The sequence below is a fragment of the Gorilla gorilla genome, chromosome 13 (genome assembly GCF_029281585.2).
Source record: "Gorilla gorilla gorilla isolate KB3781 chromosome 13, NHGRI_mGorGor1-v2.1_pri, whole genome shotgun sequence".
Lineage (NCBI taxonomy): Eukaryota > Metazoa > Chordata > Mammalia > Primates > Hominidae > Gorilla > Gorilla gorilla.
Window position 1 is genome coordinate 57745581 of NC_073237.2, and position 12525 is coordinate 57758105.

At 41.3% G+C, this 12525-nt stretch overlaps 1 protein-coding gene across 9 annotated transcripts in view; it reads right to left on the minus strand.

The window, feature by feature from the left end:
- KDM4C (lysine demethylase 4C) overlaps positions 1-12525 on the minus strand; it is a 420634-nt gene that overhangs the window by 319591 nt on the left and 88518 nt on the right. For all 9 annotated transcript variants that reach the window (XM_063696408.1, XM_055350581.2, XM_031014365.3 and 6 more), the window contains one exon: positions 11643-11836. In XM_063696408.1, coding sequence (XP_063552478.1) covers positions 11643-11836 — 194 coding nt within the window. The remainder of the gene's footprint in view (positions 1-11642; positions 11837-12525) is intronic.

Below are 12525 nucleotides of genomic sequence, written 5' to 3' on the forward strand. Positions count from 1 at the left end.
CAGTCATGCACCACCATGCCCGGCTAATTTTTGTATTTTTAGTGCAGATGGGGTTTCACTATGTTGGCCAGGCTAGTCTCTAACTCCTGACCTCGTGATCTGCCCGCCTCAGCCTCCCAAAGTACTGGGATTACAGGCATGAGCCTCAGCGCCTGGCTGTCATTTATAACCAAGAACACTTATTAATACAAATTTATGAAGTTCATGTTTAAAACACTTCATGCCATGTATACATACAATATATATTTGCTAAATGAATGTACGAAATGTTAACATCTATTGAGCACTGTGTTACATCTCCAGCTGTGATATGTGCTTTGTACATAGTATGTTACTTAATCCACACAATTGCCTTACAAGGTGGGTGCCAAAACCATCTGAGTATTTTAGGAGAGAAAATTGAGGCATGGAGGTTATTTAATAATTGCCCAAGGTCACATGCTCAGTAAAGAGTAAAGAGTTTTGCAAAACTCAAGACTGACACAGAAACCTGTGCTGGTAAGTACTACACAACACTGATCAAAAGTTCTAATGAGAAAGCACTGAACTAATGTGTATCTATCCTGAATAATTGGATACTTCTTAACTGCTACACAGTATTTTAACAAAATCTCAGTTTACTGAATGAAATTTAACAATGTCCAAAATGCTACAACCCATTCTTAATTTTCTAAAAACCTTCAGGAAAACCTTTCCTGATTTTAGACCTTTTCACAGCTTAAAACACATCCTCTTACACCTTATCTCCCTTGTTCTCTACAGAGTAAATTTGAAAGTTTCTTTTTTGGGGGGGGGGGACGGAGTTTCGCTCTTGTTGCCCAGGCTGGAGTGCAATGGCGCGATCTCAGCTCACCTCAACCTCTGCCTCCCAGGTTCAAGCAATTCTCCTTCCTCAGTCTCCCGAGTAGCTGGGATTACAGGCATGTACCACCACACCCGGCTAATTTTGCATTTTTAGTAGAGACGGGGTTTCCTCATGTTGAGGCTGGTCTCGAGCTCCTGACCTCAGGTGATCCGCCCGCCTCGGCCTCCCAAAGTGCTGGGATTACAAGCGTGAGCCACCGTGCCCGGCCGAAAGTTTCTTATTCATTTTGTTTGTACCCAGTCTGGGAAAGAAAGACTCAAGATACCATCTGAATTCTATATCCTCTAGCAGTTAACCACTCACACAAGAGGCTTGGAAGGGAGAATCACATTTTTTTTTAATCACTGAAACTCCTATTCTATTATAAATACATACATTATGGCAAGTTCAGACTTTAAGTAACTACTATGACTAAAAAAAAATTATTTTCATGGTTATTAAAATAATAGTAATTATGAGTATTTGTATAATACTTTACAGTTTACAAAGCACTTTTATACACAGTATATACCTGGACCCTCCTAGATATCCCTTAAGTAGACAGAGAATAAATCATGCCTCCATTTGGCAGTGAAAGAAACTCATGATGAAAGGAGTGTAGTGATTTGCCCTAAGTCATTCCCAGTAAGTGACAGATTGGGGTTTTAAAACAGGACTTCTGGCTCCAAAGTCAATATTCATTCCAAGAAAATAATACTTTACCACTGACTGTCAAAGCAGTTTTCTATCTGCTTACTCTACGGATACTTTTCCCCTTAAACCTTCAAGCCAGAAATGTTCAAATAAATCATCAGCTGCTTTGAAGTCTCTTCAGTAAAAACCTGTGTTCATGAACACTTACTCCGCAAACCTGCCACACACAGTAGCTAGAAATGTATGTCTCCTATGTATAGCAACTCATGAAACTGAGTATTCTTAATAGTTACCTTTTAGGCTTTTATTTTTATTTATTTATTTATTATTCTTTGAGACAGTGTCTCCCTCCGTTGTCCAGGCTGGAATGCAGTGGCACCACCTCGGATCACTGCAGCCTTGACCTCCCCGGGCTCAGGTCATCCTCTCACCTCAGCCTTCTGATCAGCTGAGGCTACAGGTGTGAGCCACTATGACTGGCTAATTTTCGTGTTTTTTTTTTTTTTGTAGAAACAGTTTTGCCATGTTGCCCAGGCTGGTCTTGAACTCCTGGGCTCAAGTGATCCGCCTACCTTGGCCTCCCAAAGTGCTGGGATTATAGGCATGAGCCTAGAAAATAATCTTTTTTATTAAAAGTTTCCATGCCTGCCCTTAAAGAGATGGATCCAAAATAATTTAACACTCTTCTAATTCAATACAAGAATTCTTTACAGGGCATCGCTCCTATAGCCAGGCCCTGTGTGTCAAGTGCTGATGATTCAAAGGCGAAAAACAAAACACACAAAAAAAACAAAACCATGGACCTTAACTTCAAGGCACACACAGGCAAGCTGGAGGATGGTCGGGGAGAAAGGAGGTGGGAAAATGAGGGAGATGGCAGGAGGGGTGGCCACAACCAGTTGTAAGATACAAAAACAATGTCTAAAGTAGGGGCAGCACATAGTCCAGAGAGTCTTTAAGCAAACCCTAAGTGAAACATGGACAGATGAGAGCAGCATGGGCCCGTAAGTAAGGAGGGAATCTTAGGCAGTCTTCGCAATAATCCCATCCAGAGCCTGGTACCTGGAGGTAGAATTCAAGAGGAAGGAGTAGACTTGAAATGCCAACCTATAAGGTCAGAGAGACAGAAGAGAAAACAATATAGTGACAGATATGTCAAGCACAGGAGAGGCCACCCACTAGAGAAAAGTAAAGGCAACCATCCCATACTGAAGGGGAGATACAGCTCAACAAGGAGAGGACAGGCAGAAGAGGACGCTGGTGCACACACACCCACATGTGCATACAGAACCTTACAGCCCTTCATCCTCTCGTTTTGTCAACTCAATAAAAATATTCCTGTGACTCTGATCATGAGTCACAGAATCAGAATGACTGGAGGTCACTCTGGCTAACCTTGTGACTTGGGGGAGTGAAGGAACTGGAGTCCAGACAAGCAGAATTATTTGCCCAAAGCCACATGCACTAGTGCATAATAAAGACTACAGCCCTGATTACTGGGCCCTCGTGTCCTAAGCTCTGCCAAACCGCCTGCCTCCAAATACTTCCATGAATTTGTGTTGCTTCTAACATCTTTCAAAGCTCACCTCAAATATATTATAAGGATTGCTAAAATGAATTTTAATAATGACAAAGTTTACCTCAAAATTATTTATGCTGAGGAAATGTAATATTTCATACATCTACTAGAAAATATCTGTAGGGGCATTTATAACACTCTCTTCCTACAGTAGTTATCTTAGGAAACAGTATGTAGAATCAGTGTTATAACTTACTACTACATTTTATTATTTTATCATTATAAACAATGGCCAAGGTTAAGGATAATAGTGACAGTATAAATCTACTCTTAATGCGTATGATGGAGGCTGTATACTTAATAACTAATAGAGTAATTAACTACTGAACATATACAAGCTGCAAGAAAGAAATACTTTGAAAATGGGCATAATTATTCTCACTCATGATTAGTGATGCTCTTTCCCAAAGACACAAGACACCAGAATCCATCTTAGCCCTGACCAGAATATTCTTCCTGAAGTGATCATTAGGAGACAACATCAACCTGTTCCCAGGAGAAGACAAGACAGCCATCTTTCTTAATTAGAAAGCAGACACTTCATTTAAACTTTCCTAATACTGAAAACTCAAATTAACGTCCCAGGCATCCTCATTTATTAATTCCTTAACAAATCCCCAGAAAAGTTTTGCTACTAACTTTTCAGATTTCTTTTTTTTTTTTTTTTTATACTTTAAGTTTTAGGGTACATGTGCACATTGTGCAGGTTAGTTACATATGTATACATATGCCATTCTGGTGCGCTGCACCCACTAACTCGTCATCTAGCATTAGGTGTATCTCCCAATGCTATCCCTCCCCCCTCCCCCCACCCCACAACAGTCCCCAGAGTGTGATATTCCCCTTCCTGTGTCCATGTGATCTCATTGTTCAATTCCCACCTATGAGTGAGAATATGCGGTGTTTGGTTTTTTGTTCTTGCAATAGTTTACTGAGAATGATGATTTCCAATTTCATCCATGTCCCTACAAAGGACATGAACTCATCATTTTTTATGGCTGCATAGTATTCCATGGTGTATATGTGCCACATTTTCTTAATCCAGTCTATCATTGTTGGACATTTGGGTTGGTTCCAAGTCTTTGCTATTGTGAATAATGCTGCAATAAACATACGTGTGCATGTGTCTTTATAGCAGCATGATTTATAGTCCTTTGGGTATATACCCAGTAATGGGATGGCTGGGTCAAATGGTATTTCTAGTTCTAGATCCCTGAGGAATCGCCACACTGACTTCCACAATGGTTGAACTAGTTTACAGTCCCACCAACAGTGCAAAAGTGTTCCTATTTCTCCACATCCTCTCCAGCACCTGTTGTTTCCTGACTTTTTAATAATTGCCATTCTAACTGGTGTGAGATGATATCTCATAGTGGTTTTGATTTGCATTTCTCTGATGGCCAGTGATGATGAGCATTTTTTCATGTGTTTTTTGGCTGCATACACGTCTTCTTTTGAGAAGTGTCTGTTCATGTCCTTTGCCCACTTTTTGATGGGGTTGTTTGTTTTTTTCTTGTAAATTTGTTTGAGTTCATTGTAGATTCTGGATATTAGCCCTCTGTCAGATGAGTAGGTTGCAAAAATTTTCTCCCATGTTGTAGGTTGCCTGTTCACTCTGATGGTAGTTTCTTGTGCTGTGCAGAAGCTCTTTAGTTTAATTAGATCCCATTTGTCAATTTTGTCTTTTGTTGCCATTGCTTTTGGTGTTTTGGACATGAAGTCCTTGCCCACGCCTATGTCCTGAATGGTAATGCCTAGGTTTTCTTCTAGGGTTTTTATGGTTTTAGGTCTAACGTTTAAATCTTTAATCCATCTTGAATTGATTTTTGTATAAGGTGTAAGGAAGGGATCCAGTTTCAGCTTTCTACATATGGCTAGCCAGTTTTCCCAGCACCATTTATTAAATAGGGAAACCTTTCCTCATTGCTTGTTTTTCTCAGGTTTGTCAAAGATCAGATAGTTGTAGGTATGCGGCGTTATTTCTGAGGGCTCTGTTCTGTTCCATTGATCTATATCTCTGTTTTGGTACCAGTACCATGCTGTTTTGGTTACTGTAGCCTTGTGGTATAGTTTGAAGTCAGGTAGTGTGATGCCTCCAGCTTTGTTCTTTTGGCTTAGGATTGACTTGGCGATGCGGGCTCTTTTTTGGTTCCATATGAACTTTAAAGTAGTTTTTTCCAATTCTGTGAAGAAAGTCATTGGTAGCTTGATGGGGATGGCATTGAATCTGTAAATTACCTTGGGCAGTATGGCCATTTTCACGATATTGATTCTTCCTACCCATGAGCATGGAATGTTCTTCCATTTGTTTGTATCCTCTTTTATTTCCTTGAGCAGTGGTTTGTAGTTCTCCTTGAAGAGGTCCTTCACATCCCTTGTAAGTTGGATTCCTAGGTATTTTATTCTCTTTGAAGCAATTGTGAATGGGAGTTCACTCATGATTTGGCTCTCTGTCTGTTGTTGGTGTATAAGAATGCTTGTGATTTTTGTACATTGATTTTGTATCCTGAGACTTTGCTGAAGTTGCTTATCAGCTTAAGGAGATTTTGGGCTGAGACAATGGGATTTTCTAGATAAACAATCATGTCGTCTGCAAACAGGGACAATTTGACTTCCTCTTTTCCTAATTGAATACCCTTTATTTCCTTCTCCTGCCTGATTGCCCTGGCCAGAACTTCCAACACTATGTTGAATAGGAGCGGTGACAGAGGGCATCCCTGTCTTGTGCCAGTTTTCAAAGGGAATGCTTCCAGTTTTTGCCCATTCAGTATGATATTGGCTGTGGGTTTGTCATAGATAGCTCTTATTATTTTGAAATACGTCCCATCAATACCTAATTTATTGAGAGTTTTTAGCATGAAGGGTTGTTGAATTTTGTCAAAGGCTTTTTCTGCATCTATTGAGATAATCATGTGGTTTTTGTCTTTGGCTCTGTTTATATGCTGGATTTGCGTATATTGAACCAGCCTTGCATCCCAGGGATGAAGCCCACTTGATCATGGTGGATAAGCTTTTTGATGTGCTGCTGGATTCGGTTTGCCAGTATTTTATTGAGGATTTTTGCATCAATGTTCATCAAGGATATTGGTCTAAAATTCTCTTGTTTGGTTGTGTCTCTGCCCGGCTTTGGTATCAGAATGATGCTGGCCTCATAAAATGAGTTAGGGAGGATTCCCTCTTTTTCTATTGATTGGAATAGTTTCAGAAGGAATGGTACAAGTTCCTCCTTGTACCTCTGGTAGAATTCGGCTGTGAATCCATCTGGTCCTGGACTCTTTTTGGTTGGTAAACTATTGATTATTGCCACGATTTCAGCTCCTGTTATTGGTCTATTCAGAGATTCAACTTCTTCCTGGTTTAGTCTTGGGAGAGTGTATGTGTTGAGGAATGTATCCATTTCTTCTAGATTTTCTAGTTTATTTGCGTAGAGGTGTTTGTAGTATTCTCTGATGGTAGTTTGTATTTCTGTGGGATTGGTGGTGATATCCCCTTTATCATTTTTTATTGTGTCTATTTGATTCTTCTCTTTTTCTTTATTAGTCTTGCTAGCGGTCTATCAATTTTGTTGATCCTTTCAAAAAACCAGCTCCTGGATTCATTGATTTTTTGAAGGGTTTTTTGTGTCTCTATTTCCTTCAGTTCTGCTCGGATTTTAGTTATTTCTTGCCTTCTGCTAGCTTTTGAATGTGTTTGCTCTTGCTTTTCTAGTTCTTTTAATTGTGATGTTAGGGTGTCAATTTTGGATCTTTCCTGCTTTCTCTTGTGGGCATTTAGTGCTATAAATTTCCCTCTACACACTGCTTTGAATGCATCCCAGAGATTCTGGTATGTTGTGTCTTTGTTCTCGTTGGTTTCAAAGAACATCTTTATTTCTGCCTTCATTTCGTTATGTACCCAGTAGTCATTCAGGAGCAGGTTGTTCAGTTTCCATGTAGTTGAGCGGCTTTGAGTGAGATTTTTAATCCTGAGTCCTAGTTTGATTGCACTGTGGTCTGAGAGATAGTTTGTTATAATTTCTGTTCTTTTACATTTGCTGAGGAGAGCTTTACTTCCAACTATGTGGTCAATTTTGGAATAGGTGTGGTGTGGTGCTGAAAAACATGTATATTCTGTTGATTTGGGGTGGAGAGTTCTGTCGATGTCTATTAGGTCCGCTTGGTGCAGAGCTGAGTTCAATTCCTGGGTATCCTTGTTGACTTTCTGTCTCGTTGATCTGTCTAATGTTGACAGTGGGGTGTTAAAGTCTCCCATTATTAATGTGTGGGAGTCTAAGTCTCTTTGTAGGTCACTCAGGACTTGCTTTATGAATCTGGGTGCTCCTGTATTGGGTGCATATATATTTAGGATAGTTAGCTCCTCTTGTTGAATTGATCCCTTTACCATTATGTAATGGCCTTCTTTGTCTCTTTTGATCTTTGTTGGTTTAAAGTCTGTTTTATCAGAGACTAGGATTGCAACCCCTGCCTTTTTTTGTTTTCCATTTGCTTGGTAGATCTTCCTCCATCCTTTTATTTTGAGCCTATGTGTGTCTCTGCACGTGAGATGGGTTTCCTGAATACAGCACACTGATGGGTCTTGACTCTTTATCCAACTTGCCAGTCTGTGTCTTTTAATTGGAGAATTTAGTCCATTTACATTTAAAGTTAATATTGTTATGTGTGAATTTGATCCTGTCATTATGATGTTAGCTGGTTATTTTGCTCGTTAGTTGATGCAGTTTCTTCCTAGTCTCGATGGTCTTTACATTTTGGCATGATTTTGCAGCGGCTGGTACCAGTTGTTCCTTTCCATGTTTAGCGCTTCCTTCAGGAGCTCTTTTAGGGCAGGCCTGGTGGTGACAAAATCTCTCAGCATTTGCTTGTCTGTAAAGTATTTTATTCCTCCTTCACTTATGAAGCTTAGTTTGGCTGGATATGAAATTCTGGGTTGAAAATTCTTTTCTTTAAGAATGTTGAATATTGGCCCCCACTCTTTTCTGGCTTGTAGGGTTTCTGCCGAGAAATCCGCTGTTAGTCTGATGGGCTTCCCTTTGAGGGTAACCCGACCTTTTTCTCTGGCTGCCCTTAACATTTTTTCCTTCATTTCAACTTTGGTGAATCTGACAATTATGTGTCTTGGAGTTGCTCTTCTCGAGGAGTATCTTTGTGGCGTTCTCTGTATTTCCTGAATCTGAATGTTGGCCTGCCTTGCTACATTGGGGAAGTTCTCCTGGATAATATCCTGCAGAGTGTTTTCCAACTTGGTTCCATTCTCCACATCACTTTCAGGTACACCAATCAGACGTAGATTTGGTCTTTTCACATAGTCCCATATTTCTTGGAGGCTTTGCTCATTTTTTTTTATTCTTTTTTCTCTAGACTTCCCTTCTCACTTCATTTCATTCATTTCATCTTCCATTGCTGATACCCTTTCTTCCAGTTGATCGCATCAGCTCCTGAGGCTTCTGCATTCTTCACGTAGTTCTTGAGCCTTGGTTTTCAGCTCCATCAGCTCCTTTAAGCACTTCTCTGTATTGGTTATTCTAGTTATACATTCTTCTAAATTTTTTTCAAAGTTTTCAACTTCTTTGCCTTTGGTTTGAATGTCCTCCCGTAGCTCAGAGTAATTTGATCGTCTGAAGCCTTCTTCTCTCAGCTCGTCAAAATCATTCTCCATCCAGCTTTGTTCCGTTGCTGGTGAGGAACTGCGTTCCTTTGGAGGAGGAGAGGTGCTCTGCGTTTTAGAGTTTCCAGTTTTTCTGTTCTGTTTTTTCCCCATCTTTGTGGTTTTATCTACTTTTGGTCTTTGATGATGGTGATGTACAGATGGGTTTTCGGTGTGGATGTCCTTTCTGTTTGTTAGTTTTCCTTCTAACAGACAGGACCCTCAGCTGCAGGTCTGTTGGAATACCCTGCGGTGTGAGGTGTCAGTGTGCCCCTGCTGGGGGGTGCCTCCCAGTTAGGCTGCTCGGGGGTCAGGGGTCAGGGACCCACTTGAGGAGGCAGTCTGCCCGTTCTCAGATCTCCAGCTGCGTGCTGGGAGAACCACTGCTCTCTTCAAAGCTGTCAGACAGGGACATTTAAGTCTGCAGAGGTTACTGCTGTCTTTTTGTTTGTCTGTGCCCTGCCCCCAGAGGTGGAGCCTACAGAGGCAGGCAAGCCTCCTTGAGCTGTGGTGGGCTCCACCCAGTTCGAGCTTCCCGGCTGCTTTGTTTACCTAAGCAAGCCTGGGCAATGGCGGGCACCCCTCCCCCAGCCTCGCTGCCGCCTTGCAGTTTGATCTCAGACTGCTGTGCTAGCAATCAGCGAGATTCCGTGGGCGTAGGACCCTCCGAGCCAGGTGTGGGATATAGTCTCGTGGTGCGTCGTTTTTTAAGCCGGTCTGAAAAGCGCAACATTCGGGTGGGAGTGACCCGATTTTCCAGGTGCGTCCGTCACGCCTTTCTTTGACTCGGAAAGGGAACTCCCTGACCCCTTGCGCTTCCCAGGTGAGGCAATGCCTCGCCCTGCTTCGGCTCGCGCATGGTGCGCGCACCCACTGGCCCGCGCCCACTGTCTGGCACTCCCTAGTGAGATGAACCCGGTACCTCAGATGGAAATGCAGAAATCACCCGTCTTCTGCGTCGCTCACGCTGGGAGCTGTAGACCGGAGCTGTTCCTATTCGGCCATCTTGGCTCCTCCCCCCAACTTTTCAGATTTCTTAAGCAAGACATAGTATGTAGTTGCCTACATACTAGATTTTATTAACATGTTGAATTCACCCATTTCATTGAATTTTATCCACACTTTAAGTGAATGTCAGAAAGAGCATCAAGATAACAAAGCAGCTGAGAAACTGTTCAGGAGCCTAACCATTGTTGAAAATATTTCCCCTAGTCTCTCCAAGCTAAGTTCTGAAAAAACTAAAAGATGACATTCCAACAAACTTTACAGTAATGCTGTACAAACACAACAGAGATCCCTGTCCTTAAGCATGTGCTCAAACCAGGCCCACAAATAACACCTGAGTGCTGCGTGCAGTGGCTCACACCTGTAATCCCAGCACTTTGGGAGGTTGAGGCAGCAGGATCACTTGAGCCCAGGAGGTCAGCACCGGCCTGGACAACACACTAAGACTCCATCTCTACAAAAAGTAATAACAAATAAACATCTGAGTAATGAATAATCCCATCACATTCTCTTGTCACTGGAGCCTGTATGAGTCCTAGACCACCTATTAAAAAGTTTCATTTGGCCAGGCGTGGTGGCTCACGCCTGTAATTCCAGCACTTTGGGAGGCCGAGGAGGGTGCCTCACCTGAGGTCAAGAGTTCGAGACCAGCCTGGTCAACATGGTGAAACCCCATCTCTACTAAAAATACAAAAATTAGCCAGGCGTGGTGGCACACGCCTGTCATCCCAGCTACTCGGGAGGCTGAGGCAGGAGAATCGCTTGAACCTAGGAGGTGGAGGTTGCAGTGAGCCGAGATCGCACCACTGCACTCCAACCTGGGCAACAGAGTGAGACCCTGTCTCGAAAAAATAAATAAAAAGAAATAAAAAATAAAAAATACATTGGCTGGGTGTGGTGGCTCATGCCTGTAATCCTACCACTTTGAGAGGCCAAGGTGGGCAGACTGCCTGAGCTCAGAAGTTCAAGACCAGCCTGGGCAACATGGTGAAACCCTGTCTCTACTAAAATACAAAAAATTAGCTGGGCCTGTAATCCCAGCTACTTGGGTGGCTAAGGCAGCAGAATTGCTTGAACCCAGGAAGTAGAGGTTGCAGTGAGCCAAGATCGCGCCACTGCACTCCAGCTTGGGCAACAGAGCAAGACTTCATCTCAAAAAAAAATAAAATAAAATAAAAATAATTAGAGGAAGATGAACCAGAAGATCATTAAGATGGTTTGAAACTACACCCAGGAAGTCAACTCTTCACTCCTAACTACCTCCTACATACCATCCAACAAATGCTCAAAGTAAAGATGCCCAACAAATTCTTGAAGCCTAAAATATTTATCAATTCATGGTTCACAAAATGGACTACAGGCAACTTTACATATACAGTCATGCATCACTTAATAACAGTGACAGTTTCTGAGAAATATGTTGTTAGGCAATTTCGCCATTGTGTGAACATCATGGAGTGGACTTACACAAATCTAGATAGTGGATCTACTACAGACCTAGGCTATATGGCATAGCTTATTGCTTCTAGGCTACAAACCTGTACTGTACTAAATATTGTAGGCAATTGTAACACAAAGTATTTAGCTACAAAGTATTTATTTAGCTAAACATATCTAAACATGGAAAAAGAATTTTTCAATTGCATTATAAACTCAGGATGACCGTTGTATATGTGGTCCATCATTGATCTAAACATTGTTATACAGTTCATGACTGTACAAGTTACCATGGGGTTTATGGTTTCCAAGCACAATCCCAGACAGAATAGAAGACAATTAATTATTACAGTCAAAAACTTCCTTACAGCTCACATAAATCTGAATCCACCAAATCAAAGAACAAAATCCTCTTCAATATGTGCCTGATGCCCAAATTTCAAAACTCCAAAGCAAATGAATATTAAACAAGTAACTTGCCAAGACTTGGGCTCTCCAAAGTGGAGATAATTAATGCTATAGAGGTCCATGTCTTCGGTGTGCCATGCAAACGTGGTCTTCCACATGCCAAAATAGAGATATGGGGTATTTACACCCTCAATAGAAATGCCACACTCTTCTTCAACCACATCCAAGACTGTATTGAGGCGAGCTATGTTCCATTCATCCACACCCTGGAATGAGAGAGAAAAAAAGAGAGAGAAATCAAATCTCACTAAACTATGAAAGATAGCACTTACTAACCAAACCACTATCCACCAAAATTATTACACTGTATATTCTAACTAACTGAAAACTGAAAAATAAAACAACCCTTATTCAAGAGCCACATACATATGTCCATTATTATTAGTCAAAGATTACTACCAGCATAATGTGGTTCCATATAACTATCTGGTAGAAATTTACACCAAATAGCTTCCTGATGCCAAACGGAAATGAAAGTTACAGACCCACTCCCAACTTGGCTGTCAGCAAAAAATTACTGATTCAAAGTAGATGATCTGGCATGTGCTTTCCCTCTTTGGCACACCTTTTTGCTTTGGGGGTTTTGAGATTTGGGTTTTCTTGGGATTTTTTTGCACATTAGTTTAGAGGTAATATTCACCATCACATATCACATCAAGAAACCAATAGCAAAATACATCTTCTGCTATCTCCCTCCCATCCCTATCCATTCAATCTTAGCATGTAATACATTGTTTCCTTAAAGTTCCACTCTAATTATTGGAAAAACTCTTGGCAGTATCCACTGATCACTGTGCTTCTACTGATGCGTCAAATAAATACTTACCTCTTATGTTAATGGAAAAATTTAAACACATAATGCCTATTAAAAATACTTATCCCAACTTTGGTAAAA